Source organism: Podarcis muralis, chromosome 14, assembly GCF_964188315.1.
Source record: "Podarcis muralis chromosome 14, rPodMur119.hap1.1, whole genome shotgun sequence".
Taxonomy (NCBI): domain Eukaryota; kingdom Metazoa; phylum Chordata; class Lepidosauria; order Squamata; family Lacertidae; genus Podarcis; species Podarcis muralis.
In genome coordinates, this window is record NC_135668.1 from 42230438 (window position 1) to 42257953 (window position 27516).

General features: G+C 45.4%; 2 protein-coding genes across 2 annotated transcripts; one reads left to right on the plus strand and one right to left on the minus strand.

The window, feature by feature from the left end:
• Window positions 1-159: 159 nt before the first annotated feature.
• Window positions 160-13740, plus strand: LOC114584347 (acyl-coenzyme A synthetase ACSM4, mitochondrial-like). Its single transcript, XM_028706146.2, has 13 exons — window positions 160-385; window positions 1363-1573; window positions 2383-2590; window positions 3998-4141; window positions 4926-5082; window positions 6171-6250; window positions 6707-6830; window positions 7555-7635; window positions 7785-7886; window positions 8901-9028; window positions 9830-9929; window positions 11818-11937; window positions 12294-13740. Exons 1-13 carry the CDS (start codon window positions 185-187, stop codon window positions 12378-12380), a joined length of 1743 nt encoding a protein of 580 aa, XP_028561979.2. The 5' UTR covers window positions 160-184; the 3' UTR covers window positions 12381-13740.
• On the minus strand, window positions 13527-26984 carry THUMPD1 (THUMP domain 1 NAT10 acetyltransferase adaptor). The gene is made up of 4 exons (XM_028706147.2): window positions 26367-26984; window positions 18469-18646; window positions 18050-18298; window positions 13527-16600 (listed from the first exon to the last, which is right to left on the minus strand). Exons 1-4 carry the CDS (start codon window positions 26607-26609, stop codon window positions 16311-16313), a joined length of 960 nt encoding a protein of 319 aa, XP_028561980.2. The 5' UTR covers window positions 26610-26984; the 3' UTR covers window positions 13527-16310.
• Window positions 26985-27516: the final 532 nt, after the last annotated feature.

Sequence of the window (27516 nt, forward strand, 5' to 3'; positions counted from 1 at the left end):
GGAAAAGCTGGCTAGAACAAAAATGTCCTTAGTTATTTCAAGAAATTATAAGTAGTGGCTACAGGAGCTGGACTAGATGACATCTAAGTCAACAATTCTATGGTTCTTTAACAAATAATGATTCATTTTCTCTTTTCTTGAAGGACCAAACCACCCATGATCTCAGGCCCACTCACATTGCAACATGCAAATCTTACTCAAGCTCAAAACACTCAGGCCTGTCTGGAGCTGCCAATCACTTTGCAGGGCAGTCCAGAATGACAACAAGAGGTTTGCTTCACTTGACCTTTCACAATACGAAGCTATTAACCGGGGTGGCAAGGAGGTCCCAGAGTACTTTAATTTTGCAAGTGATGTGCTGGATCAATGGTCCAAAGCGGAAAAGGTAACCTTTCTTCCCACTCAGGGTAGCGATTTCCTGCTTTACTGGGGTAATATGCCAAGACAGTGCTTGAATTTGGGAGGAAGGGGGATCCAATAAAGAGAGATGTCTCATTCCTGGCCTCCACCAGTTTTTAGCCAAATTGCATCCCCTGTAACCTTCAGAAAAGAGTAGTTAAGTGTCTCAAAAGATAAGGCGACCGGGAGCCCTCAACCCACTTAGCCGCTTAGCTAGGCAAAAACAGTCTTCTTTCACCAGGTCTTTGGCCTTGGTCTCTTGGAGTGAATGGGATGTTTTAATCTAAAACTAAGGCCCGGGGGCCGGATGTGGCCCAATCGCCTTCTAAATCTGGCCCGCGGACGGTCCGGGAATCAGCGTATTTTTACATGAATAGAATGTATCCTTTTATTTAAAATGCATCTCTGGGTTATTTGTGGAGCATAGGAATTCATTCATTTATTTCCCCCCCCCCCAAATATAGTCCAGCCCCCCACAAGGTCTGAGGGACAGTGGACCGGCCCCCTGTTGAAAAAGTCTGCTGACCCCTGTTCTAGCTTGTAAAAAACAGCTTTTTGATTTTTATTTGTTTTATTTTTCTCCAGTTTTAACCTATCTGTTTGCTTGCTTGTTTTTACTGTAAGTCACTTAGTTACTTTGGTTAAAAAAAGAGTGACCAATAACAACTTATTGTTATTGTTTTTATTGTTGTTGTTATTATTACCGCTGCTGCTACTACTATTGCTCTGTTCTGAAGGTTGCTTACACAAAGCTTACATGGTGATTAAATTGTGCCCAGACTGTACTGAGCATTCGTTCCAATTTGTTTGCACAGCCTGCATTTACGTATTGATAAAAGGGCTGGAGACTTACTTAATTTTTTTGCAAAGGGGGGTAGGGGGCTGCTGTTGTATGATACAACCTTATCCATAAAGTCTCTACCACAAACTGGAGAACAACGTGAAACTGATGCTGTTTTGCAGGATGGAAGCAGGGCATCCAATCCAGCCCTCTGGTGGATAGACGGCAAAGGGAAGGAAGTGAGATGGAGCTTTGAGGAGCTGGGAGTCCTGTCACGGAAAGCGGCCAATGTGCTCTCTGGCCCCTGCGGTCTGCAAAGAGGAGACCGAGTGGTTCTCATTCTGCCGCGAGTCCCAGAATGGTGGCTGCTGAATGTGGCATGCATTCGGTCAGGTAAGCACATCTTGGGTGCTCTGGAAACTCGAGAAACTGCTGTGGGTGCCAGTCACAAAATGGCTGCTGTGGGGTTGTGTGTAGTATGGCATAAATTGGCTGCTGCATCTAAAAAGGAGACAAAGACACAAAATGGACCATGGACCAGAGGTTCTCCACCACTGCTAAGCAGGTCTGGGCCTGCGTTCCGTCTTAGAAGAAAAGTGGGTGTATAGTCCCGTCCCGTCCCCCCACTTTTCTTCTATATGCCCAGGGATGGAAAGAAGAAAAAGTCCCATCGAAAGAAGAATGGATAATGAAGATGATGGACTATGTGGAGATGGCAAGGCTGACCAGGAAGATCGGGCACCAAGAAGATAATAAATTTAATAGATAATGTCATAACTTTATAGAATATAATATTAAAGAACATTGAAAAAGTTTAAAAACATTTGCAGGATTTACATAACACTTGTTTTTTAAAATAACAAAGGATAAAAATGAAGTATGACAATTTGGATAAATGTAATTACATGCAGTTTTAATAAGGTGAATTTTGGAAGCCAAGAGAGAGGTGGAGGGAAGTCTGGAGGTTCAGGGAACCCCATAAAGGTACTGATATGACCATGGTTGTGTGTGTGTGTGTGTGTGTGAGAGAGAGAGAGAGAGAGAGAGAGAGAGAGAGAGAGAGAGAGAGAGAAACTTTTTCCTTGTTGAAACTTTGAAAATATTTTTTTTTCTAAAAAAGGAAGAAAAGTGGGACAATAAGGTAAAAACACAAGTGAATCCCATAAAACCTAAACACCATTTTGAATGTGTTGGTCTTCTAGGGATTGTGTTCATGCCAGGGACACCTCAGCTGACGGCCAAAGATATCCAGTACAGACTCCAGGTTTCGAAGGCCAAATGCATAATTACCCATGACATCTTGACCCCTGCAGTGGATTCCATTTCGTCTTCTTGCCCCTTTCTGAAAACAAAGTTGCTGCTCTCCGAAGGCAGGAGGGGGGGCTGGCTGAACTTCAAGGAGCTGCTTGAGTGAGTAACAGTGGCTTTATTTATACGGCAGGAGAAATGTCCAGGTAGGGTCCAGAACTGGCAATGCTTGGCTCAGCCCACATCTCAACATGCACGTTCCTCAGGTTACTGAATGTGGCCCCTTTGTGATACCACTTTAAACAGTCATGGCTTCCCCCAAAGAATCCTGGGAAATGTAGTTAAGGCTGCTGAGTTGTTAAGAGACCTCTCTTCCCCTCAGAATGCTACTATTCCCAGACTGGTTTAGCAGTCAATTCCTCTTTCCAGGGGATGCTGGGAACTGTAGTTCTCTGAGGGGAATAGTGGTCTTCTAACAATTCTCAGCACCCTTAACACCTTACAGATTTTTTGGGGGAAGGAACGGCTGTTTATAATATTATAGAATCAGAGAATTATAGTGTTGGAACGGACCATGAGGGTCATCTAGTCCAACCCCCTGCAATGCAGGAATCTTTTGCCCAATGAAAGGCTCAGACCCACGACCCTGAGATCAGAGGCAGATTTAGGAGAGTGCACCCAGTTTGGCCGCCTTGGGCACTGAGCCGAGAGGACACCGCAAAAATGACTTAGAACGGAAGGCGAGAGGTGGGGGCGGGCACTGAATTTTGGCATCACAGAGGGCACTGTTGAAATTTGAAATGTCAAAGTTTGCCACTGCTGAGATTAAGAGCCTCATGCTCTACTGACTGAGCATAATAGTACTTGAAGTGTATGACTGGTGACCAAAACTGCGGTTGGAAAGCCACCTGCCCTATAAGTTTACCACAACTCCTCAGAGCTCCTGATGTAGCATCGCTCTTGGGCATTATAGGAAGTTAAAATGGCAGGCAGTTTCCCTGATCCGACCACTACTTCCAAGAATATTGGTGGTGGCGGGTGGTAAAGTCCAGGCGACCATCAAACCAGCAACAAGCTCTAGCAAAGGCCCATCTCATCCAACATCTTGTTCTCACAGTGGCTAACCAGGTGCCTCATGGGAAGTCCACAGACAAAACCTGATTTCAGTTGCCCTCTCTTCACTTGCGATTCCCAAGCAGAGGTATTCAGAAGCATACAGTTGCTCATGAGTGTCTGAGAATGAGCATTGGCACAGGAGGTTCATGTGACAATTGCATGAGCGACACAAAGCCACATTAATAGGCTCCCACAGTTGGCACTTATGAGGTTGGCCCCTGCTATAGCATCTGTTTGCACCAGGCATAGGCAAACTCGGCCCTCCAGATGTTTTAGGACTACAACTCCCATCATCCCTAGCTAACAGGACCAGTGGTCAGGGATGATGGGAATTGTAGTCTCAAAACATCTGGAAGGCTGAGTTTGCCTATGCCTGGTTTGCACCCTCTGTTGTACATTTAAATACAGAAGACTTGAACGTTCACTTCCTTAACCTATCACCCTTTCTTGAAGAGTGGCCCCTTCTGATCACAGCTGCGTGAAAACCAAGAGCGATGAACCAATGACGATCTACTTCACAAGTGGAACTACTGGGTCTCCAAAAATGGCAGAGCATTCCCAAAGCAGTTTAGCTCTTGGACTGGCATTATCCGGAAGGTATGTTGTTGTTTAGTCGTTTAGTCGTGTCCAACTCTTCGTGACCCCATGGACCAGAGCACGCTTGTGTTTTTATAAATCTCCAGGAAGCATTAATGCATTAAACTCTCTCTCAATCTCTCTCTCTCTCTCTCTCTCTCTCTCTCTCTCTCTCTCTCTCTCTCTCTCTCTGGAGCAGGGATAGACAAATCATTTTTCAGTTTTCTCACTTTCTCATTTTTCCAGTCTTAAATCCAGTCTCCATACTTCTGCAGCAATCTGAATTTTTTTTAAAAAAAAAAATAGCATTGTGACAATTTCAGTGCCAATTTCTCCTAATAAACACAATTTTGTATGCTAGTTTGACAAATATACACATTTTGACAAGTACATTTTGAATACTGTTTACGTGAATATGTGCATTTATATGTGCACACTTTACCCAAATGTAATGCATTTTTTTTGTACACACTGCTGGGTTGGAGAGCTGCCTTGCAAAATTCGGAAAAGTGAGGCTTTTACAGGATAGTGGTGTTTTGGTTTGCCTTTTGTTTCCCAGAGTGTGCATTTGGTAAATTCAACTTTTAAATGCAAAGTGAATCAATTTTCTTCCCCATCCCCAAGTTCAAGGGTGAAGAAATTGAACCTGGTGGGCAAAGAAAGTGAGGTTTGCAGGCTGCCACCCATCAACTGATCGTTTCCGTATCCCATATCCTCTCTGAGAGTCTCTGGGCAGAGTGAAAGACACAGTTTTTCTTGTGTGTATTAATGCAGACTCCCATCTCTCAACTTCTGTCTCTTGCAGGTCTTGGCTGGATATAAGGCCTTCAGACATCATCTGGAACATGTCCGATACAGGCTGGGTGAAAGCAGGCCTGGGGAGTGTTTTTGCCCCATGGCTTCGAGGCGTCACCGTCTTTGTACACAGCATGCCCCAGTTTGAGCCGAGAGAATTCCTAAATGTAAGAATATAAGTCCTATCTTGGGGGATGTAAGTTATATCTCACGCTCTCTGCCAACTGGGTAAAAAAACACACCCCAGTCTATGGAGCCTTGACCAAGTGAAGTGATCTGCAGGTCGCAGCCAGAGGGCCAGTGTGGCCCTTCAGACCTCTCTGTCTGGCCCTTCGAACTCTCCCCTGGCCTACCACTTCCTGACCCTGCTTCACAGTGTTTTTCCTGGTTGGGAATGGATCCTTGAACATTGATAATGCATCTTGTTTGGCTGGATGGAGGACAGACAGTGGAATATGCCAGCATGTGGATACCAGCCTACAGTGCAGTGGTTAAGGGAAAAAATACATTTGTTGCTTTGATCATTTTTGCCCCCAGCCTCACCCAACACTGGCCTATGGCCCTCAGGAGGTTTACTAGAAGCAAATGTGGCCCTCAGGCTGAAAAGCAGTCACTATCCCTCTCTTAGGTTCTGAAGCTCTGGGCTTTCACCCAGCCTTGCTCCAGCACAACTGAGAAATTGCCCCACTACCTACTATGTTACCATTTGAGATGCACTTATTTATTTGAGAATTTATAAACTGCACTTTCTATTTTAAAAAAATTATCAAGGCAGCATATACACCACATGATATCTATTAATATCTATAAAACAGTATGCTATAGAGGAGTGTTTCCCAAACATAGATCTCCAGCAATTTTTGGACTACAACTCCCGTCATCCATTGGTAGTAGGACCAGTGGTAAGGAATTATGGGAACTGTAGTGCAGAAACAGCTGGATACCCAAGTTGGGGAAACCCTGGTGTAGTGGATAGAGTTTCAGACTAGGACCTGGGAGATGTAGGTTCAAATCCCCATGCATTCATGAACCTCACTGGTTCATGGTCCAGTCACTAACTCCTACCCTAACCCATGTTGCAGAATTGTTGCGAGGATAAAATGGGTTTGTGGAGCAGAGAGATAATGAACTCTTCCTAGGGCTCTTGGGATAAAGGGAAGGCTCAAAATAAGCTCTTGTTACCCACAAAGCGAAATATATTTTTCATTGTGAATTTGTGCTTTTCTTCCCACTCTTCCCTTCCTACTTTTTCTAGACTCTCTCCCAGTATCCAATAACGACAGTGTGCAGCGCCCCGACAGCCTATCGCATGTTGGTGCAGCATGATCTCACCAGGTACCCTGCGTTATTGTTTTGCATCGGGAACGTAGGCGTTCTTTTGTGATTGCCATCCAGCCTTGGAATGGAAACCCCCCCACCTGTATCTGCCCACCACAATGATCCTCCCAGCGTGCGCATCAAAGTGCTGCAATCCTGCATCTAGCGCACTGTGCACCAATGTGCTGGTGGGGGAAAACACGGCATCACCCGTGGCGTAGCGTGGGTTGCCAGTGCCCAGAGCTGCATGGAGGGGGCGGGTGGGAGAGAAACGGGCGGAGTATGCATGTGCATTCAATCGCCTGATGGCGTCCGGCAGCCAGAGAGATAAGAAAAGACGAGCTTTTCCATTGTCTAGAGGGGACACTTCCTGGTTCATGTGGAGAATCCATTTTCAATGGAGCCCAGTGACATTTTAAAAAATAATAATAATTAAGGAACGCACTCAAACCTCTTCCTCTTGTTTCTGTTAAGCTACAAGTTCAAGAGCCTGAGGCACTGTTTGACAGGAGGGGAGCCGCTCAACCCAGAGGTGATGGTGCAATGGAAAAGGCAGACGGGTCTGGATATCTACGAAGGCTATGGACAGACTGAAGTGGTAGGCCCAATTTAGTGGGTCAGCATAGCAAGCGAAAGAAACCAGGGCACAATGTAACATCCTTTGTTGTTGGAGCAAAACTGGAGATGCTCAATCCAGTGCAACCCTAACCGAGTGAATGTGCTTAACCGAGGTCATAATAACCATCATCCTTCATAAAGTGTTCAGTTAATTTGTTGCATCTCTATCCCATCTTCCTTCCTAGGAACTCAAGGTAGTGGACAGGACCATATTTCCCATAGTTCCCTGGGAAGAGGGGTCTCCTAACTACTCTCATCATCCTTAATGAACAATTGCTGCCAGGATTCTACGAAGGAAGCCATGACTGTTTAAAGTGGTATAATACTGCTTTCAATGCACAGTGCAAATGGAGCCTAGTTTTTGCATAGAGTACGCCCATTGAAATAAATGGACCTCAATTAGCCATGCCCAGTAATTTCAACTGGTTTACCCTGAGGGGAACTTCGTTAGAGACAGCCCATTTAAAAGCAATCATTAAAACAATAATTTCAGAGTTGCCAAGACAGTATCAAATTGACAGCCACCAAATTCCTGGGTGAACAGGAATGTTAATAATGAGGGCATTCCACAAATGGGGAGCCACCGCTGAGAAGGTTCTGTTACAGGTCTGTACAAACTGAGCTATCTGCTCGAAATTTTAAAGTGGAATAAAAATGCAACTTGCAAAGATGATCAAGGGTTTGAAAACTTTTGTTTGCTGCAGGGCATTATATCGCAAAATGAGAAAGGGAAGAAAATTAAACCTGGGTCCATGGGTACACCAGCTCCACCATATGATGTTCAGGTAAGAGTGCAGCTAATTTGTCAGGTGGGTCTAGTGAAAATATGGAAATAAGAAGAAGAGTTTCAAGAAAGCAGTAATGATATCTGTGTGTTTAGAGGTGTTTCCTCCCCCCCTTCTAAACCATAACTGTACTTGCCTTTTTTTTCTAGATTATAGATGAAAACGGCAATATTTTGCCTCGTGGGGAAGAAGGAGACATTGCCATTAGAATAAAATCCAAGAGGCCATTTTGTTTCTTTTCCCGCTATGTGGTAAGCAGTTCATTTCTATGCAAGACAGTTCCCTCTGTATAGTTTCCGGGAATCAAATCAAAGCAGCCGTTTTGTTTTTCTCGCTACATGTTAAGTGATTTATATACAACGCAACATTTCCCCTTTTAATTTTCGGTATGTCAAATCTAAGTGGCCATTTTGTATTTTCTCTTGCTTCACGGTAAATTTAGATGCGAGTTCTTTTCCCCTCTCTAGTTCTGTACACCAAATCAAATCGGCCATTTGGTTTTCTCTCTCTTGTTATATGGTAAGGAGTAGCAATTCTCTGTATGTCAATGTAATTGCAATGCGATGGCAAGATTTTTACCACCGTAATCAGGGGTGGGGAAACTCTCGCCTGTGAGTTTAAATAGGCCTGCCAAGCCTACCCATTTAGTCCACAAGGCCACTTTGTGGCTGGGCCAAAGAGACTTGTGTAGCGCTGTGCAAGTTCTTATAATCAGCTGACCAGCAGAGCTTGAATAGTACAGCACAGAGAGCAAAATGGGTCACCTGATGTCATTGTGGTGTCAATATCCTTATATTAGGATACTGGATTAGATGTGGCAGTGTCTGGATTGTGCAGGATCTCATGTTCTTATGATTGCAGCCTAAGGGGGCCATTGCAAAAAATGACCCCACTCCCCCCATAACTTAAGAAATTCCTCAATTCTAAGTGTGTTCAAAAGCATGCCAGTGCATGTAGATAAATGGTTACTGCTGCGAAGGGAAGGTACAGTAAATGGCGCTTCCGTGCGCTCTGGCACTCATCACGGTCCTCTGTTCACCAGAAGCAGTTTAGTCATGCTGGCCACATGACCTGGAAAACTGTCTGTGGACAAACGCCGGCTCCCTTGGCCTAAAAGCGAGATGAGCACTGTACCCCCATAGTTGCCTTTGACTGGACTTAACCGTCCAGGGGTCCTTTACCTTTACCTTTTTTACTGGAGAAGTAGGAATTATTTCCTAGGTGACTCCTGATTCACATAGATATATCATTGTGTTTATTGTAAGGATAATCCAGAGAAAAATGCTTCAGTCTTCCGTGGGAATTTCTACATTACTGGAGACAGAGGGCTAATGGATGAAGATGGATATTTGTGGTTTGTTGGGCGATCCGATGATGTTATCATCTCTTCTGGGTTTGTACATTGCAGAATGTGTTATTACAGAGAGGAGCAAGTATTTGTTAATATTTCTAGGCCACTTTCCCACTGGTTAGCCTTCAAAACAACTAACAGATTTTTAAAGCAAAATGACAATAGATACAAATGCACAAAATACACAGGAAAATGAGAAAGCAAGTACAGTAGTACCTCAGGTTAAGAACTTAATTCGTTCTGGAGGTCCATTCTTAACCTAAAACTGTTCTTAACCTGAGGTACCACTTTAGCTAATTGGGCCTCCCACTGCTGCTGCTGCGCCGCCACCCTGCAATTTCTGTTCTCATTCTGAAGCAAAGTTCTTAACCTGAGGTACTATTTCTGGGTTAGCGGAGTCTGTAACCTGAAGCGTCTGTAACCTGAAGCATCTGTAACCCAAGGTACCATTGTACAAGGGGAAATGGCTAATTATAAAGAAACAGAACACAAACCAGGAAGCAGATAGATGACTCAAAGCCCAAGGCCTGATGAAATAAAACAGCTTTACTAGTACACCATACCCTCCAACATGTCCAGGCCCAAAACTGGGACGCAGGTCTTCCGGGTGAGTCACGTGATCTGCACAAGATTGCGGCCCCAAATAAAGTGCTTTTGGGAGGTGAGATTGTGGCGTGAGGTCACACAAGATTGCTGCGCCCAAAATGGCTGCCATGCTTACACATGAAAAAACGGTCCCTGTGTCCGCTCCCTGTCACCAGTATGGCAACTACATTCTGGATTAGCCATAGTTTCCAAGTCACCTTCAGAGTCAACTGGCCTTTTTGTTGTTATTGCTTCCAGGTATCGTATTGGGCCTTTTGAGGTGGAAAGTGCTCTGATTGAGCACCCAGCAGTGGTTGAATCGGCTGTGGTGAGCAGTCCAGATCCTGTCAGAGGGGAGGTAATGAAATGCTGAACCTATTTAATGCACGGCCTGGGAATTATGGTTGTCTACAAGGCAGAGGGACGTGGGTGGCGCTGTGGGTAAAAGCCTCAGTGCCTAGGACTTGCCGATCGAAAGGTCGGCGGTTCGAATCCCCGCGGCGGGGTGCGCTCCCGTTGCTCGGTCCCAGCGCTTGCCAACCTAGCAGTTCAGAAGCACCCCCGGGTGCAAGTAGATAAATAGGGACCGCTTACTAGCGGGAAGGTAAACGGTGTTCCGTGTGCTGTGCTGGCTCGCCAGATGCAGCTTGTCACGCTGGCCACGTGACCCGGAAGTGTCTGCGGACAGCGCTGGCCCCTGGCCTCTTAAGTGAGATGGGCGCACAACCCCAGAGTCTGTCAAGACCGGCCCGTACAGGCAGGGGTACCTTTACAAGGCAGAGGCTGACAGAGGATTTGCAGACTACAAATGTTCCCATCTTTGCATGGTGTCATGTATACAGGGTTACCAACCTTTTTGGATCAGTGGGAACACTGGGAATTTTGGGAAAGTATAGGAATGACATTGCATTGGGGAAACAGCAGCTGCTTCAGAGGGTAGGGCCTGAACCACTGGATTCAAATTAGAAGGAGACTCCGACTAACATTAGGAAGAACGTTCTGATGGTAAGAGCTGTTTGACAGTGGAATAGACTCCCTCGGAAGGTGCTGGACTCTCCTTCATTTTTAAACAGAGATTGGATAACCGTGTGCCAGAGATTCCTTAGCTGTGATTCCTGCATTGCAGGGGGTTGGTCAAGTTGACCCTATGGGTCTCTTCCAACCCTACAGTTCTATGATTCTACACAGGAACAAAGGAAGCTCTGAGAAAGAGGGGAAGATGCTAAGTTGGAGTTCCTGCAGGAGAGTGACTTGGGCTGTGTTCACACTCCTTTTTAATTCGCACTCACTGCATTTACAGTGCTGGGTTCTTTATGTGTTCACATGACATTATCCAAAAGGCTTATGTATCCTGTTTGATGTGTTGTTTCTCAAACCAGCTTCTCCCTAGTTGGAGTTCTTGAGTTGCTCCTAATTTGTCTCTAGATGAGATTTTGATGCCTTTTCGTAGGGTAAAGATGCCCAACCCACCTGTGTGTACACAAATAGAAATGAATTATATGAATGAAGCCCTGTGGGGACGCGGGTGGCGCTGTGGGTAAAACCTCAGTGCCTAGGACTTGCCGATCGTATGGTCGGCGGTTCGAATCCCCGCGGCGGGGTGAGCTCCCGTCGTTCGGTCCCAGTTCCTGCCCACCTAGCAGTTCAAAAGCACCCGTAAGTGCAAGTAGATAAATAGGTACCGCTTTATAGCGGGAAGGTAAATGGCGTTTCTGTGCGTTGCGCTGGTGCTGGCTCGCCAGAGCAGCTTCATCATGCTGGCCACGTGACCCGGAAGTGTCTTCGGACAGCGCTGGCTCCCGGCCTCTTAAGCGAGATGAGCACGCAACCCCAGAGTCGGTCACGACTGGCCCGTACGGGCAGGGGTACCTTTACCTTTACTTTAATGAAGCCCTGCTGATGTAAACAGCTGATGGCAGGGGGACCTGTTAAATGCACCAGGATGGGGACAGCTTCACTATGCTCTAAGGCAGCAATGGAAAAACATCTAAACATGGAAAGCATTCAGTTCCCACCAAGACCCTTAGCAATTTTCAAGTTGTTGTTGTTTGCAGGGGGAATGGGCGAAGGAACAACCCATGCTCTGGTACAGAAACAGCAAAATTTGTTCCTGAATTAAATTCCTCTCCATATGGTCCTAAAGTCCTCCTGAACGTTAAAAAAACAAAACATTCCCCTTTCATTATTTATTGCTTTCTATCAACTAAACGTTGCAACATGTACTGATTGTTTTTTATCCTCCTTAGGTGGTGAAAGCTTTTGTGGTCTTATCTCCTTCCTTTGCATCACACAACCCTGAGAAGTTAACCCTTGAGCTGCAAGAACATGTCAAAAAGGTGACTGCTCCATACAAATATCCTAGAAAGGTGAGTTAAAAACGGATCCCAAATAATATCCATGTTTGCTTTTAATATGGACAGGCTTCTCAATAGTGAAGCCTTTGTGGTCAGGAGCAGGAGGTCTGTGAATACTAGTTCCTTAGGAGGGGGCTACTGTGTTGTGCCTTATCAAGGACTTCCTGGTGGCATCTGATTGGCCACCAGGAAAAGGAGGGTGCTGGGCTGAATGGAACTTTGGTCTGATCTATAGCAGGGCTGCTGTTCCCATTTCAGCTTCACCCCTTCAGTGGCCAAATAGCATACTCCGATTTTACTAACTTTAACGTTTATAGGCATTTGCAATTTAATTCTGGTGCTTCTTTTTTTTCTCCTTCTTCCATCAGATGGAATTTGTCCAAGAGCTGCCAAAAACCATCACAGGCAAAATTCGAAGAAATGTATTGAGGAAAAAGGAGTGGGGACCCATTTAGTTCTGTGCTGAGGTTAAGGCAAGAGTTCTCCACCATCAGCATTAGGCTGGCATTTAAAATGTGTAGAATCAAGTGTGCGCTAAACTGTGTTAGTTTTAAGAGTATTTAGGTCACAATGTGGGCAGATGTTAAAAGTGATCACCGGATTCCAAACTATTTAATGGTACCTAACACATGCAAGGTTCAGATTAAAAAGGACAAGCAGGGGCTGCAACAAGATGCTGTAGCCAGTGGATGCTCAGCTTTTATCAGAAGTACCCCAGTTCAGGGTTCCAGGATATGATCAGCTGTAAGAGTGGGGTGAGCATGAGCAATTCCCCCACCCCTTTAAGTGTTGTTGTTTTTAAAGAAAACGGATTTTTCTTTTGTACTTTTTCTGCAGCCTTTGAAGTTCCACCATTTGTGACAGTCACACCCTTTTGTTTCCCAGTGGTCCTGTTTTGGCTACTTTCCTGTTGGCACTTGCCACCTGTTTACTATTTAGAGGGGGTGGTTTGTTAGAAGGCTTCTCTGGGCTAATTTGTCATGAAAGAATATGGGTGGTGCATACAAGCCTAGACCTGACCCTGTCATTTAAAAAATGCCTTATAGCACAGATAGGGAGCCTGTGGTCTTCTGGATGTTGTTTGGACTCTGGCTCCCATCAGCCCCAGCCAGAATGGTCAGTGATCAGCTGACAATTGGCATTGTTGTTTAACATCTGGAAGGCAACAGGTTCCCTACCCTGCCTTTGAAATGACGTAGGAAGCTGCCTTACACCGAGTAAGACCTTCTCACTTAGAATTAGACACAGACTAGCAGACGTTTTTTAGGATGTTGGACAGGAGATTTTCGCAGCCCCTCCCTGATGTCAGGGCTTGAACTTGGGACCTTCTGCATGCAACACATGCTATAAGCTGTACCACTGAACTGCAGGGGTTGGGCTAGATGACCCTTTGGATCCCTCCCAACTCTACCATTCTATGATTCTGTGATCCAAGAGGCAATACTGAGCTAGACGGACTCTTGCCCTTATCCCATTTCATGTATTCCTTTTATATAAGACAGCAACATTACACTGAAATTGCTTGTTCCTTTTTTTAAAGTTGTAATTTTACAAAGTATACTTAGCCCTCGACCAAACAAAAAAAATCACAGAGGAATGGCTTCAAACTGAAACAAAATCAGTTTAATTAAAAAAAAATGTACAAAAACAAGACAATATACAAAACAGAATCATTATTTTTTTAACCTGTCTCAGATGTTCTTCTACTACAAGGATTCTTCTCTGAGAAGGAAATTCCAAATCGAAACTAAAGCCAAACTCATGCAGGCAACTTGTTTTAAAAAACGAAGTTTAAAATGACACTGCAAGACCCAATTTAAAAAAAGAACCCTTCCCAAGCCCCATACAACACCTTCAATCTTAGAGGAAATACCCACCCTCTCCCCACAAAAAAATGCTTTTTGTAGCTCCCCAGTAGAACTAATGCTCTGGTGTCTTACTCCAGGCCTATTTTGTCACTTTCCCAGGCCTATAATAATTTCTTCCCCTAACAACCAAAAGAGGTGTGAGTTTCTGTCTGCTCACAGCCCTCACCCTTCAGCTGCTCAGCCAAGGATTTTGTTGCTCTGGGAGCAAGTTCCCTGAAACTGCCTGGCAGTATATGTGACAGAGAGCTGACTCTTCCAATTTTCTGATGGGCCAGAAACTGGGAAATGGCTGGGGCAAATTTTATGGCCCAAGACAGAAAAGCAGTGGCAGATCCTTCCCACGAATGGGCCACAAGGCCGTATCTCTAGGGTCACAGCTGCCCGCTAAATGGAGGGCAGGCATTCCCCTTTAAACTTCCCACCTCTAACAGTGTGGCCCAGTGTTAATGGGAAAGTAGATGCAGCGACCCCACACTGGCTGCTGCGGGGCAGCCCTTTGCTCATAAATGCAAGACACTGGTGCTGCTCTTTTCCATGGGCTACGGAAACAAATGTGAGACTACCCTGGCTGGCTCTCCTAGTTTTCAAGGGTTAGATGAGGTATCGCTGCAGCATTCCACCTATGTGGGTGCTTCAGGGAGGGGGCATACTATGTATCTGAAGCCAGGGTGGGAAACCTTTGACCCTCCAGGTGTTGCTGGGACTGCAGCTTCCATGCTGGCATTGATGGTAGTTGGGAACTGGGAACCCAGGTGTTATGGGGCTCCACCAGGAAACCAGGCCTGCGGAACAGAAGAGCCTTTCATACAGACCTGCTCTTCATCAGTCAAAGGCCAGAGTTGTGTGGCCCTGCTTGTGAGACCACAGGCATCTATGCTTCTCCTATCCCTCCTTTCTTTCTCAATCTTCAGAAAAGGGTTTTGCTTAGGAAAGGCAGTCACCCATGCTGGATTATCTGGCTACAACATCCTCCTGGAGCAAACTCACCTTACCTTACCCTGTATGTGGGTTCATTAAGCAACATTCACCAACACGCTGCTTGGCACAAGGTGGCTAGAACCCACCAGGTCTAGGAGGAGGACACAATGCACCCATTGGCAGAGATGGTGGAGAACTGTGCTGGTCTGTTAGCTGCCAGACACATAAGCTAAAGGTTGCCCACCTTGCCTGTGGAAACAACTCCAAAAGGATTATTCCCAATCTCTGCAAACATATTTCAATACAGTTTCATTTCTCTCTCAACTTACTCTCAGATCTTTTGTCTACTTCAGGGTTGGGGGGGTGACTGTGGCCCTCCAAGTATTTCCTGGACTCCAGCTCCCATCAGCCCCAGCCCATGTGGCCCATCATAGTCAGAGATGATGGGAGCTGTAGTCCAGCAAAAGTTGCAGGGCCACAGGTTCCCCATCCCTAATTTAGCTGCTAATAAATCCCTACCAACACATAAGGTATATACTACCCACGAGGTTTTTATAAAACTTGGTATTTTTTTAGGCATTTAAAAAAAAAAAAAACCTGCTCCCTCTCCACCACACACTGCTATGGTTTTAGGAAGTGTTTGTCCCAGATCCTGAATCAACTCTGGATTCACAATAGTTTAGAAATCTGAAGCATGTAGCCATGGCCAGGCCAGTGTGAAAATCTGATTATGGTTTGCATCAGTTCATTGGCTTGAAGATAGCATGCTTGCCCTATATTGGCCAACAGTTGTTACCAAACAAGGCAGCAAGAACCCACACAGATAGTGTTATTTGTCTGTAAACAACCATACAAGAGATGCTGCCTGTGTCTGGATTTAACACCAACAGCAAATGAGAAATAGCGCCTTTTAAGTAGCAGTTAATGTTGATGGGGGGGGGTGATTCAGCAAAATTAGGCCAAAATCTCATTGTCAAAAGGAACTCAAGCCTTGGTATGCTTTGAGTTTCACCTCTCTCGTTGACATTTTTACAGAGACTCACATTTGCTGGACTGGAGCTAGAGGCTTGGTTCAGATTTCATATCTAAAGCACAGTGTGACTGTCAGGGTCCTGCCTTGGGGCTCACCAGCTCTCAACTCTTCCTTTGTATGCTCCGACTCCCTCTCCAGAACTGGAAACCCATTTCAAGCCATGTGTTCAAATCCAGGTTTGGGGTCAAACTGTGGTTGGCTGTAACCACCAATCTGCACAAATCGAGAAGGAACACCCAACTACTGTAACCACAGACTAGGAAGCAAGGGAGCTTCCTGGAGCTTCCTGGAGCTTGCAAACAGGAGAAGGGAGCTCTCGGTTTGGCTGCGGCTTCTGATCAGAGAGCTCTGTTCTCCTGTTTGCAAGGTCCAGGGTGTTCCCTTGCTTCCTAGTCTGTGGCAACATAGTTTGATGTTCCTCCTCGATTTGTGCAGATTGGTGGTTTGGCTAAACAGCCTAACTCCCATAGAGTTATAAAGGACAATTAAAGCACACCCACACCCACACCCACTTCATTGAGAGCCATCCTTCAGAGTCTCTCCCCCAGTAAGTTTCATTAATGGTCCTAGTCCTTGTGATTGTCGCTGGCCTCTGCCACCTCAGTCTTCTCCTCCACTTTCTCCTCCTCAGTTGGTTTCCCCCCATCCAGGCCCCCCTCTTGGGACACTTTGGAAGCATCCTGCTGCCCTTCCCCTTCCTTGCTCTTCACCACTTCCTGGAGGTTGTACTTCCTGAACAGAATGTAGTCCTTCACCACACTCAAGCAGCAGATGTTCTTTATGATCCCCACCACGATGGTGAACTCGGGGTTGCTCAGATCAACTTTGTTTTCTGGGTTGAGATGGCCAACAACTCCTGCCAAGGCAACAAAGAAGGGTTGGGGAGGCAGAAAGCCATCTGATAAGCTTGGAGAGTAATACTTTTGATCAGCCACAAATGAAGAGATGGTGTCCCATAAGGGCTAAGTGACTAAGGACAGAAGAAGAGCTCTGCTGGATCTGGCCAAAGGCCCATCTAACCCCACATTCTGTTCTCACAAAGGCCAACTAAATGCCTCTATGGGAAGCCCACCAGCAGGACCTCAGCACAACAGCACTCGCCCCACTTGAGAGTCCCAGAAGCTGGTATTCAAAGGCATACACCCTCTGACAGTGGAGGTAGAACATAATCTTATTCTCCAAATTTTTCTAATCTTCTTTTGAAGCCATCCAAAGTCACATCCACAACATACATTTAAAGCACATGGCTTCCCCCAAAGAATCTTGGGAGCTGCAGTTTACCCTTCACTGAGCTATGATGCCCAGCACCCTCAACAAACTACAGTTCCCAGGATTTTTGGGAGGGCACCATGTGCCATAAATGTATGGCATGGATGTGACCCAAGTTGGTAGCCATAACTACCTCCTGTGGTAGTAAACTGCAGTTTAACTGTGTGCTGCATGTCTTTAGCAATCCATCATCTTTTCATCTTCGGCCACTTAAGAACAGCCTGATGATGATGGCCAAACTTGGGATGATGAGACACACACATATTTTATTTCAGCTTAAGTATTTAATACCTTCCTCTCCCATACAAAGGAACTATATCCAGATTAAGGCTGCAATCCTCCACCTGGGAACAAGCCCATCTGAACTCAATGGGGCTCACATTTAAGGATACATATTTTTAAAAATACACAGTTAAGTTGGTTGCCCACAGGTCTGCTGAAATCAACAGGAACTCAATTAGCTTAGGCTGCAACCCTACGCCCACTTACCTGGGAGTAAGCCCACTTGATGGAACTTACTTCCAAGCAGGTTATGTTAAGAGGGCTGCATTGTTAGTCTGGGTCCAACCCACTGTTCCACCCCACCCTGAAAGCACTAAAGTTAGAAATGAAAATATAAAAGAGAGATAGGGAAGCTGAAGGACTCCAACTCCCACCAGCCCCTGCTACTACAGCCAATGTTCAGGAGGGCCACCAGTTCCCCATGCCTGACCGGAAAAAATCTGGCAACCAAAGTCAAGTGAAAAATAGTGGCTGAGAGATATGACAGAGGCAAGGAAAATGGTGCCCTGGAATCTGTTTTCAGTCTCAGAATAGAGCCCCCAGTCCTTTTCACACACAAATCCCACTTGTTCCCCCTGCCCTAAGGTTGCTTTGTTTCAGCAACCTAAAAGCAAAGAAAAAAAATCACCCTATTTTTTGCTGCTGTTATTAAACAACTGGGAGTCAGAAACCCTACTACAAATCACCCAGAGATCCTCAACAGGTCCTGACTTACCTTCTGCCTATTCCTGCTACTAGAAAATAAATCACTTACCTGCCAGTTCTTTTATGACTTCTTCCCGGCTCAGGTGGCTGTTATTTCGAGCCTTGTAAACAATCTGAAAAGTGCCTTTACGGGGACTTTTAAACCAAGGTTCAAAGAAGGTCTCTGAATATTGTTTCATGTCCTCCAGGAAAGCTTTGCAGGTGCCCGAAACAGGCAACATGCGCAAGATGACTCTGGTCTTCTTCTTCTTGGTGGCTTTCATGTCCTGCAGGATGTGGTGCACCAGCTTCTCAGGCTCTGCAAGAAGAAGGCAGTGAGAGAGACCTTTTCATTCATTCCTCTGGGTGAAGAAAGGGCATCTCTAAAGGCATGGAAGTCTAGGCGCAAACACAGGGAGATGCCAGTCCCAAAACTGAGCAAAGCCACTTCTTTTCTCTGCTACCTCTTCCCATTCCATGCACGCTTACCTACGCCCAGTGTCCTAATGAAAACTACATTGTTGGCACCGCTCTCCACCGACTGGAACCGTCGCAGCTTCTGCTCTGTTGAGGTGCGAATCTGATCGACTTCTTTTTTCAATGCAGCTTCAGCATCGTCGTCCTCCTCCTCATTTCCTGACAGTCTGCTCTCATCTTGATCTGTGAACTTTACAGACACATGCACACATATTGTTAGTCAAGTCAACTCTGTTACGGCAAAATCTGGGTGCGAGGCTGCTCTGCCACCCAGCTCATCGGACTAAGTCCGTGGGTCCCTGCGGAAGAAAATGAGCTCAGCCGGACGCAGGAGCAAACTGTAGAAGATCCAAGTTTATTGCGCAACAGGTTCAAGGCGAGATTGAACCCCGAGAATGGGGCGACATAGACTTTTAAAAGTTCCCTCCAAGTCCCAGAATACAGTGCACGAAACGTCATGAATACATTTTGGGAAGGTTGGGTTTCATGGATTACATCATGAATATATTACACACGTCATGAATATGTTTACAGAGAGGTGGGGTTACACTGATTAACATTTAAGACAAGGGAGGGGGGAATGTGCAGAGTGAGGGATATACATAAATAAACATTTCTTGAGTACCGGTGGTGGCAGGACAATGGGACAGTGATATGCATCGTCTGCCACCTGGTATTGCCCGGAGGAAGGGTTAGGCAGGACGATCTGACAGGATTAAGAAGTTCCTGTGTACGTGACTTGTCGTCTTGAAGATTATGGAGGTAGGGGTAGCAACATGGAGTCCAGAGGCAACTGAGTTGAATGTCACCAGGATGGAGAAAATCGGAGTTGTGGTTGATTTTATATCAATTTCTAAAGGTTTCAATGCTTTCCAGACTCACGTTAGGAATAGGGCGAGAGAAAGGCATAGGAAAGATGGGGCTTATTCCGCCCGCGTGAAGACAGGAAAGAGAGCCTTTTATTTACAAGGCAGGGGTACAGTGTGGTGCCTATGCAATGGTGCGGGGGCTGAGGGTTCAAGGCCGGCTGGGCACTGCAGGGGCCATCGCCTCGGACCCCTTCAGGGAGCGGTAGGGAAGGATGGGTACCCCCCCCCCTGTTCCTTCCGTATCAGTCCCCCATTCGGAGATAGATTTGCATTAAAGTTCTGCAAGAACTTGCAAATCTTTTCTCCGCACCCTAAATCTCGGTGAATGTAGGGGTGCCCTGTGAGTGGGAATAGTGGGCAGCAAAAGAGGGAACAACACGGACGAATAAAATTACTTGTGGCACCCTAGCTCTTTCAAACACTTTCAATAGTGGTGTATGCTTTACATTTAGCAGGAAGGTCCACTACTGACTGAAAAAAAAATGCAGTTTGCTTTTTAGCCCCACCGTTTTTGTGTTTTCAGGTGCCAAGCTAGCTCTTCTGTGGTCTCACACCGGCATAGTGGTACGGTAACACATCCTGCTGAATCCCCTCAGGGCTTTCATTTAACCATGTCGCCTGGCAACCACCATAGCTGACCAGGCTTGGACACATCATGAGAGATATGTCTTCGCCTTGGTCTTTCTATAGGGTTTTCATTATTGCAGGCTCTGGTCCCACACTCATGGAAAGTTGTCCACTTGCTCTTAAAGGACCAAAAGCTAGTTGCAGCCTGGATACACGTGCCCAATTCCGGTAGAGTCCAATTTGAATTTATCTTGCCCCATGGTTCTCAACTTTTCAAAACCAATATGTTAAAACCAAAGCCATTCCTAAGGGGGCATTTGTCCAAATGAGTCAATTTAACTCTATAAGGGACCATTCTTGCTACATCAAGGCATATACAATTTTCTTGTTACCAATAATAATATTACGTATGGTAGTCGTGTCCTCAAATAAATAAATAAAATTTTGACATGATCTACACCCAATTTCATCTGGCATCCTAATCAAAACATCTCAAATAATAATAAGGAGTGTTGCTTCAAATCTATCTGATAAAATATGGTTCCGATAATAATACTTGGTTGTGGTAGATTAGGCAGCTATAGATGAAAACCAAGATTAATAAGTAAATAAATGCAGAACAATTGCTACTTGAAGACAGTACTGAATCTGCAAGAGATGCAGGGAAATCATAGAAAAGATTTGAAATAGTTTTCTGGAACAGAAAGAAAGAAATAGTAAAATCTGGGAACTTCATATATAGAAAAACATTGAATGCATAAATAAATGGGTAGGGAAGGTTGGCACTCTTCAGAGTGCCAGGTGGGACAAGGAAATATGATCATCAGTTGACTTGATCTAAGTATAGTCTGCTCTATTGGAAAGCATTGTAATATATGGGAAAGCATTGTAATATATGGGAGTCCTCCATGAAGACTTGGGGTGTAAGCCATATCCTTCTGCTGTTCATAGTTATGTATGTTACATTACACAGAAATTTTTCTTTTGTGGAGATAACACATAATCAGACACACTTCAACATTCCTACATAATAACACATAATACACAAAACCAACTAATTAAATATCATTTGCATATTGACATAATTGTGATCTTTTACGCATGTATCTTTTGAATCCCTGGAGCACCGAGGCTTGAGGTTCAAGTGAAAAAATGTCCTCGCTATTCAACTCTTCCCCGTCAGTCTACATCCTTTGAAAGAGATAGCTGTGGGCACTCTGGCGTCTGTTGTGCAGGTCTTGTGATCGCGAAGAACCGAGTTGAGGGAGGGGTTGTTGCCGCTTTTCATCATTGCACATCTGTATAAGTGATATCCTGTAAGGGGGCAGGGTTTTGGGGACTTAAAACACGGTTAGTCTAGAAAGAGAACTGTAAAAATACAAAGGTAAAAAAAAAGGGAAGAAAAAAAAATTAGATTACCAGTCAGATGAAACCAGACTTGACACAAAGACATCAGACTTAGAAAAGAATTATTATTAAATAATACAAAGATATTATCAAAACCACACGGATTGCTACTGGACTGAAAAAATTGGGAAAACAATGGGGGGAAACTTAATTTAAAATTGTGCAAGTACCTTGCACTAGCCAAAATGATAGAATTAATAAGAAATGCTCAGGCAAAAGGTAAACAAATACCATTCCACAAACAATGTTTGGTTGTGCTTCGATTAACTTCATAGACATCATGGAAAAACGGATTAAATAAATGGAAAACAGATTATTTGTAATTTTAAAAGTGTCAAAGCCACAAAGAGATTCAGGCTTGTTTCACGGAATAGAAAGAAAGTCGCTGTGGGAGGAAAAAAGGGGACAAACACTTTGTTATCGGGGTTCACATATCCTGTTAAAAGGAAAAATTATTTCATGTGAGAAGCCTGTCAGGAAATGCTGTTCCTAAAATGCAGACAAACAAAGTCTGTGATTTTAATCCCATTGAGGGGTGGAATTCTTTGATATTTACCTGTGAAAAGAATTTGGCATGTTAAGATTTCAAACTTGGGACACATTAAGGGTGATTTCTCTCAATGGTTCCAAGTTTTACATTAAAAAAAAAACCTCCTCCCCCCCCACAGTTCCCCCTCCTTCCTCTCTCTCTCTCTCTCTCATTTCTTTTCCTATCCCTTTTTTTTTTTTTTTTGCTGATCTAGTCTCTGTGCATGTGTGGAGTTCATGTCTCAGCAAACCTTTTATACTATTGAAATGTTGCATCTTTTGGCAAAATTACCATTTGAATAAAGGAAATGAAGGGTAAGGAGTAGATTTAAAAAATAGGGTTAGATTTTAAAGCAAAAAAGAGAAACTCAGCAATTCAAGTATTCACCAAAGCTAGCAATTTCAGCCCAAGCAAAGGGACTGCTTCCTTTATGTACAGGAAAGGGCTATCATTATTGGTCATTTTATCTGGTCATTCGCGGAACAATCAACCGCTCTCTTATTTATGAGTAAAAATGGCCAGTCAGAATTCATAGGATTTTAAACATTCTCAGTCAGTTCAGCCTTACCATTCGCAGACAAATTTTTCTCCTGCCCTTTATTTACAGGATTGGTCAAGGCTAATTCTACTTGATTATTCATTTGTATGTGCTTAAACTTTGAGTGGACTTTTAAGTCTGATTTTTGTAAATAATAGACAAAACGATAAACACTGTAATCACTTAAATGCCTGATATCACCAGTTCTGCTTCAAACATCATGGCTTCACCTCACACCTTTTAAAAAAACAAAGAGCAAATCTGGGCTGAATTTCAACTCATCAGCCACAAATTGGGAAAGTTGAAAGGGACCTGGGGTCATCTAGTCCAACCCTAAAATACAGGGTTCATAGCAAGATTTGTACTACCAGAAACACACACATACTTATGTACACAGACACAACTGGGGAAGAGATCACAAGCCATGCGCCTATCACAAACCATGCGCCTATCATGTACTAAGGAAGAGGAAAATAAAAGTACCCAACTAGTTTGAGTGAGAGTTTACTTCCTTAGACTAAAGAGTGAAAGTTCCTAGATAAATTATCTTTAAAGACTGAAGTGAACATTTTTCCTAAGATAGGGAGAGGATCTCTTATAAAGCATAGTTTAAACAGCCATAGATTTGATTTAAAGGAATACAAGAGTGAACAATTTTTCCTGAACTTGCAGAGGAATAGTAAGCCTAATCTATGCCCCCCCACCTTTGCAGTTTCCTTTAAAGGAAGCTTACTCGGAAGTAAATTTACCTGGCACAGAAGAAGAGGGAAAAAAACCCTGAAAGAGACAGAATGAAACAGGGGGGCATTTTCTAAGAAAAGAGGCCAGGACGTCTTATAGAGACTGATATCAGGAGCTTTACAATAACTCTTCTGTCCAACCAAATCAAAGTTAAAACTGGACTCACATAATTTTCTTAGAAGGAACACCATACCTTCATAGGCATATGCTTAATGAAGTACATACACTGCATTTTAGCTTGAGAGAGCAGTTGGCTCAACTAGGCTTTTGCAGCAGAAACATTTGGTTATCAGCACCTTCCAAAATAAGACTGTAGACTCACAATCTCAAAAGTTGGGGCAAAGCAAGAGGTGGGGTAAACATTTGCACACTTCATTCTCATCTTGTCTTATTTAGGACTGCTAAGATCCAGCATGGCTTCCTTAGATTTAACTTTTGAAGCAAGCTTGCAGTTTAAACTATGCACACTTAAGAAAGGCAGTCTGCCAGAGACAGAAGGAACAGACAACACACATAACAGACAACATGTAAACATACATATTCTCATATATGTATTAACAGACAGCACACATAACAGACAACATGTAAACATATATATTCTCATCCTTTAGTTGGTTATTGCAAGGAGTTGGGCCACTACCTTTGGCTTCATTAAGTGAAATTAGTAGGAAGGTCCCACATGGTTTTATGAGCCTCCTTGCCTCTTCAAACACACCACCAGTTAATCAAACTGGTAGGGCTCACAACGCTTGGTTGACGGGGTACCCCTTTATGTTTCACGCGTGTCTAGACAGAAAGAGGGAAAGAGAAGGGGTCGGTGAGGATTGGTAGGTCTAGGAGATTGGTATACTTAACATGAGGATTTATAGGAAAAGAGGGGTCATCAGTCGCTTGGCAACTTTCTGAGAGAGTTTTTAAAGAGCTCTAGCTATCCGGTATTTCATATTTCCTTCCGATTTCCTTAATCAATAACCTGGGGTCCCTTTCCACTCTGCCGATCCCGCCCAATTCCTCATGGGCTATCCCTCCTGGCAACCTCCTTATCTATCGTCACAATCTCAGGAAAAGGGGCCCTACTGGACGCCCGCGCCGTGCGGTGCCAGATCGGGTGATCCCTGGATAGAACTTCGAACTGAAAATCCCCCTTGCTTTTGGAAGCGGGCTCACGCACGATACACGTGTTACGTGGCTCCGACCAGTGCGGCTGGGATTGGGATAGAAAGCAAGACCACTTCCTGCCCCCTAGGAAGGACGCTCGGGAAGATCGGAAAAAGAGCTCCAACCCCTTGCTTTCAACTGGGATGCCCGTTGCGGAGAGTCGGCTATCTTTCAAGTCGGGTCTCTCCGTCTTACTTTCGGGCTCCCAATTGGTGCGGCTGGCTGGAGATTTTAAGGAAAAGAGATAGAGCTCAGAACCCCCCTTTCGGGTTGAGCAGCGGTCCACGGTCTCTCTCACCACTTGGACCAAGAGACAGGCGAGAAGGAGCGATAGAGAGGAGGGCAGAGAATTCAGTTGCCAGGAGACTTCCACCCCCTTCCCACCAGTGCACTGGATTTTTTCCTTTTCCTTATACTCACGCGTCTTCTATGATGATCCCGGGATCGATGAATAAGCCGGCTGGATCCCTCTTTTGCTCCCCGGCTGAACTCCTAGGGCTTTCGATTACCGCCCGGGAGATGGCTGGGGGTCCAAAAGGGTCTTCCCAGGCAAAATGGCCCGGAGCCGGCTGAAGATTTCGGGGCCCCCAGTCAGCAGCTCGGGAGAACCGCAAGCCCCACGTTCGGGCGCCATCTGTTACGGCAAAATCTGGGTGCGAGGCTGCTCTGCCACCCAGCTCATCGGACTAAGTCCGTGGGTCCCTGCGGAAGAAAATGAGCTCAGCCGGACGCAGGAGCAAACTGTAGAAGATCCAAGTTTATTGCGCAACAGGTTCAAGGCGAGATTGAACCCCGAGAATGGGGCGACATAGACTTTTAAAAGTTCCCTCCAAGTCCCAGAATACAGTGCACGAAACGTCATGAATACATTTTGGGAAGGTTGGGTTTCATGGATTACATCATGAATATATTACACACGTCATGAATATGTTTACAGAGAGGTGGGGTTACACTGATTAACATTTAAGACAAGGGAGGGGGGAATGTGCAGAGTGAGGGATATACATAAATAAACATTTCTTGAGTACCGGTGGTGGCAGGACAATGGGACAGTGATATGCATCGTCTGCCACCTGGTATTGCCCGGAGGAAGGGTTAGGCAGGACGATCTGACAGGATTAAGAAGTTCCTGTGTACGTGACTTGTCGTCTTGAAGATTATGGAGGTAGGGGTAGCAACATGGAGTCCAGAGGCAACTGAGTTGAATGTCACCAGGATGGAGAAAATCGGAGTTGTGGTTGATTTTATATCAATTTCTAAAGGTTTCAATGCTTTCCAGACTCACGTTAGGAATAGGGCGAGAGAAAGGCATAGGAAAGATGGGGCTTATTCCGCCCGCGTGAAGACAGGAAAGAGAGCCTTTTATTTACAAGGCAGGGGTACAGTGTGGTGCCTATGCAATGGTGCGGGGGCTGAGGGTTCAAGGCCGGCTGGGCACTGCAGGGGCCATCGCCTCGGACCCCTTCAGGGAGCGGTAGGGAAGGATGGGTACCCCCCCCCCTGTTCCTTCCGTATCAACTCAAAATGTGAGGAAAGCCTCTTTAGAGCTGGGTACAAGCTTAAATTCTTATACAAATTCGATAGGTCTCTTTTAAAAAAAAAAAAAATCAACACAGCCGTGTTAAAAAAACCAATTAATACCGCTGTGTTAAAACAATTAAACTCGGGTCTCCACAATTTCTAATGGTGTTAAGTAAGGGAAAGTTTCCTCTAGCCATTTTGTCTTTACCACGCAGAGCTGTATGAATTTCTATCATCTTATTTGCCGTTTCTCTTAAACTAAAAAATCCCAAACGTTGCAACCTCTCCTCACGGGGGCGTTGCTTCATTCCCTTGATCCTTTTTGGTCGCCCTTTTCTAAAGCTTCCCCAGCAATATCCGTTTCGAGGGGAGAAGACACAGTACAGCGGTACCTCGGGTTAAGTACTTAATTCGTTCTATTCCAAAAGCAGCTGCACCACAGATTTGCATAAGGATATTACGATTCCGACGGTTCTTCTTTTCCCCCACTTTCCCAAGCGATATCTAATTTTATAGGCTCCAATCGTGCCGCGTCTTGCTCCCCTTTCCTCTAGTCTAAACCCAAAAGTCCTCTCCCTACCTGCTCGGGCCCGTAGAGCTGCTCGCCATACTCGCCCAGCAGGCTGTAGGCTTCGGCCACGCACTTGCGCTCGTTCATGTTGCAGGTGATGAGGATGCCGCACATGCCGGGCTCCAGCTGGCGGGAGCCGCCGGGCCGGGCCCGCTTGGCCGCGTGCACGTACTGCGCTTTGGGCCGCCGCTTGCGAGAGGCAGCCGGCGCAGCTCCTGGCGCGGCAGCGGGCGGCGTCTCCACGGCAGCCATCGCGGGCGTCGGGAAAGGCGAACCGCGGAGGCGGCGTCAACGGCTGGTCCCGCAACGGCGCGCGTGTCGGCCCCCTTTCGATGGCGTCATCGGGACGCGCCGGGGGGCAGCACCATAGAGATAGGAAATAAATATTAGCATATTTAATTGTTATTGTTTTATTTATTTTTCTGCCACGGAGCCGGGTGCGTGGACCTGCGGTTCTGCTAGTGCTGCCGGACTAAGACTCCCCCATCGGCTTGGCCACCAGGGATGATGGGGGTGGTAATCCGACAGCATCGGGCCTACTCCTATCATAGAGGCGCCAAGGGATAGAGAGGCGCCGCTCTGCAGTCATAGAGCTTCGAGGGTCTCCCTTTTACTCTCTGTTTTTGTTAAAGGATAGAGGTGCTAATGGAGCGAAATGCGGGAATCGGTGGCTTTCCATTAGGCTGTGCATTTCCTACCGGAAGTACAGGCCTTAGGCTTTCCCCGTCATCATGGCAACAGGCAAACTCTTCTGCGCCACGCAGTTCCGCGCTGTGCCCCAAAGTAGTTTCCCGCCGGGTCCTAAAACCCGACTGATGCAGCAACTTTGGAAAAGCTGTTACGGAGCTAAAGTCTACACGCGCCCTCCCCCCCCCCCGCTATATTTCTCAGTTATCCGTGTCAGCTTCCAAAAAGCTGCCTAATAAATTTCCCATTTAAACTACCAGCATATGCCATATAAACCTTCCTCAGGAGACAAAACCATGCAATGCCTACTTTGCAGAGACCCAGGCATTCTAATAAAATGGGTGATTTCAGATATATTTATTTCCTTTATTGGATTTCTGGCCTGCCCTTCTAAAAGAGCCCAGGGTAGCAAACCACAAAGTAGCAAAAGGGAAAAAAGGAAACATTTAAAATAAAAAAGTGTATTTTAAAA